Source organism: Emydura macquarii, unplaced genomic scaffold (assembly GCF_026122565.2).
Source record: "Emydura macquarii macquarii isolate MOO-44397 ecotype Brisbane River unplaced genomic scaffold, CSIRO-AGI_Emac_v2 contig_2838, whole genome shotgun sequence".
NCBI lineage: Eukaryota > Metazoa > Chordata > Testudines > Chelidae > Emydura > Emydura macquarii.
In genome coordinates this window covers 1-3,318 of record NW_027132975.1, presented here as the reverse complement: position 1 = coordinate 3,318, position 3,318 = coordinate 1, and the positions used below count along the sequence as shown (strand labels likewise).

Here is a 3,318-nt window from a genome sequence, read left to right as displayed (position 1 = left end):
AACCTACAGCCATTGACGAGGAGTGGAGGAGAATGTCTGGACACAGGAGGGATGGGGAGAGTCAGAAAGTAGGGTGTCCTTGTCTTAACAGAAACCCTGAGAGTTTGCAGATGCAGAGATTATTAAAAGCTCCCCCATTTCTCTAGCATCTTTCACCCTCCTGACAGATCCTAAAGCAGGCTGCATTCTAACCCTAGGAAATTCTCATCCATCACCAAAATGTAGCCAGTACAAGGTTGGAATATAGCAGCTGTCTGTTGCCAGTAATGCTACGAACAGGGTCATGTGACTTCTCCCACTGAAAATGCAAGAGAGACCTAGAGAAGCAGGAGTAGATCAGAACATGTCCATGATGCTGCCTGAGCAGCAAACGGACCTATCCCAGAATGCTCAGCATGAGGACCATACAAATCTAACATCAAAATATTTACACTGATCAGTATGAGCAACAGCAGCCAGATGGAGAGGGAGAGGGGCCCAAGCCGGACATTTTGCATCCCAATGTCTGACCACCACAAACCAGGGGTGTGTGGATCTGGGCTTTGAGTTTTATCCATAATGGAACAAGGGGCAGCTGCAAACTTCAGATCCCATCTGGACCCAGCGTTACCACCTCCAGTATTTGCTCTGCCTCACGATCATCAGCTCTTCCCCTTTTGTGGTTTTACAGAGCTCCGCCTGCTGAACGGCGCGCAGAATGTCAGTCAAGGGAAGAGAATCATCACTGGCTTGTCTTTGCTGCAGACACCATGTGGACGGCCTTGGGTGTCTCCTTTGGCTTCCAGCTGCTGGCAGGTAAGAAACAGTCTCTGATGAGTGTTATTGACCCCAGGATGGTGCAGCTTTACCTTAGTGTCTGGGGTGAGCAGCAGAGTGTGGGGAAGGGGATGTTTGCTGCAGCTGATGGGAGCATCAGAGGAGAAGGCTCCAGCACCAAACTGACAAGAACACGTGAAGGGACAAAGGGAGGAAACCTTTGCTAGCTGAGTGGAGGAAGCAGGGAGGGATACAGACGAACTGCTCCAGATGGCAGGATCTGTACATGACTGGGCTTATGGACCAACAGTCATAAAGTTTTGTGTAGAAACACAGATCAGTCCCTGGATAGAAGTGAGGAGAGAATAGTAGTAGTACAAAGTAGGTCAATGAGGTGATCAGACCAGTCCATGAAAGGATTTAAAGTCAAGGAGGGAGTTTTGGAACTGGATCCTGAAATGCACGTAGACCAGGTGAGAGGTTTTTCCATCCACCAGTGCCCTCATTCACTCAGCCCTTTCACTCTCTTTTGTAGGTCTTTGCAGTGGGGTGACGGTGACGCAAAAGGAGAAGTTAATAGCCATCCGTATCGGGAGCAATGGCAGTATCCCATGTGAACATGATGACAGTACCTACTATATCGTCCAGTGGTATCAGCAGAAGAAGGGTGCAGAGAGGCAGCTGCAATTAATAGCCTTCTCCACACGGGAGAATCAAGAAGAAATAGAAGAACAGTTCAAAACCAGATACAAAGTGTCACGGCCAGCAATCCTGAACAACTCCCTGATCATCAGTCCGGTGACGGCTGAAGACACTGCAGTGTATTTCTGTGCAGCTAGTAAAGCACAGTGAGAGCGTCGTGCCTCACAGCTGTGCAAAAACCCAGCAGTGCTGCTTGCCTCATGTCCTTCACAACACACACCCCTCAGGCCCAGCCACACAGAGAAATGGTGTCACGGGGACAGAGATGTCACTTAGGCTCTTAACAACAATGAAGGCTGCCTGACCATGAGCCCTGGAAGCCAAACCCTTTAGTTAGCCAGAGGCTGAGCAGTGCAGGCTTCCTGTCCTCACATACTCATAGACTCAGACTTTAATGTCAGAAGGGACCAATATGATCATCTAGTCTGACGTCCTCCGCAACGCAGGCCACAGAACCTCACCCACCCACTCCTGTAATAGACCCATTACCTCTGGCTGAGTTAGTGAAGTCCTCAAATCATGGTTTAAAGACTTCATGGTACAGAGAATCCACCAGAGAATCCACCAGCATGTGACACGTCCCATGCTGCAGAGGAAAGCAAATATGGTGATCAGCTAAACGCTGAGCATGTGGGCAAGACTCACCAGCCAGACACCCAGAAACGAATCCCTGTAGTAACTCAGAACCCGCCCCATCTAACATCCCATCACAGGTTATTGGGCATATCTACCACTAGTAATCAAAGATCAGTTAATTGCCAGACTAGGCTGTCCCATCAGACCATCCCCTCCTTAAACTTATCATACTCAGTCTTGAAGCCAGTTAGGTTTTTCCCCCCACTGCTCCCCTTGGAAGGCTGTTCCAGAACTTCACTCCTCCGATGGTTAGAAACCTGCATCTAATTTCAAGCCTAAACTTCCTTCTGGCTAGTTTATAGCCATTTCTTTCTGTGTCCACATTGGTGCTGAACTTAAATAATTCCTCTCCCTCCCTGGTATTTATCCCTGTGCTGTATTTATAGACAGCAATCATATCTCCCCTCAGCCTTCTTGTGGTTATGCTAAACAAGCCAAGCTCTTTGAATCTCCTCTCATAAAACAGGTTTTCCATTCCACGGATCATCCTAGTAGCCCTTCTCTGCACCTGTTCCAGTTTGAATTCATCTTTCTTAAACATGGGAGACCAGAACTGCACACAGTATTCCAGATGAGGTCTCACCAGCACCTTGTATAATGGTACTAACACCTCCCTGTCTATACTGGAGATACCCTGCCTGCTGCATCCTAGGACCGCATTAGCTTTTTTCACAGCCACATCATATTGGCGGCTCATAGTCATCCTGTGATCAACCAATACTCCCAGGTCCTTCTCCTCCTCTGTCACTTCCAACTGTTGTGTCCCCATTTTATAGCAAAAAAATTTTTTATTAGTCCCTCAATGCATTTTCCACTATTAAATTTCATCCTATTTCTATTACTCCAGTTTACAAGGTCATCCAGATCTTCCTGTATGATATCCTGATCCTTCTCTGTATTAGCAATATCTCCCAACTTTGTGTCATCAGCAAACTTTATTAGCACACTCCCACTTTTTGTGCCAAGGTCAGTAACAAAAAGATTAAATGAGATTGGTCCCAAGACCGAACCCTGAGGAAATCCACTAGTCACTTCCCTCCCTCCAGCCTGACAGTTCACCTTTCAGTATGACCCGTTGTAGTCTCCCCTTTAACCAGTTCCTTATCCACCTTTCAATTTTCATATTAATCCCCATCTTTTCCAATTTAACTAATAATTCCCCATGTGGAACCATATCAAATGCCTGACTGAAATCTAGGTAAATTAGATCCACTGAATTCCCTT

The 3,318-nt window shown here is 46.9% G+C and overlaps 1 gene segment (V, D, J or C); it reads left to right on the top strand.

The window, feature by feature from the left end:
• The first annotated feature begins 749 nt into the window (after positions 1–749).
• On the top strand, positions 750–1,608 carry LOC137166351 (T cell receptor beta variable 29-1-like). The segment is given in 2 exon segments: positions 750–795; positions 1,292–1,608. Coding segments are annotated over 2 exon segments (363 nt in total).
• The last annotated feature ends 1,710 nt before the right edge of the window (positions 1,609–3,318 follow it).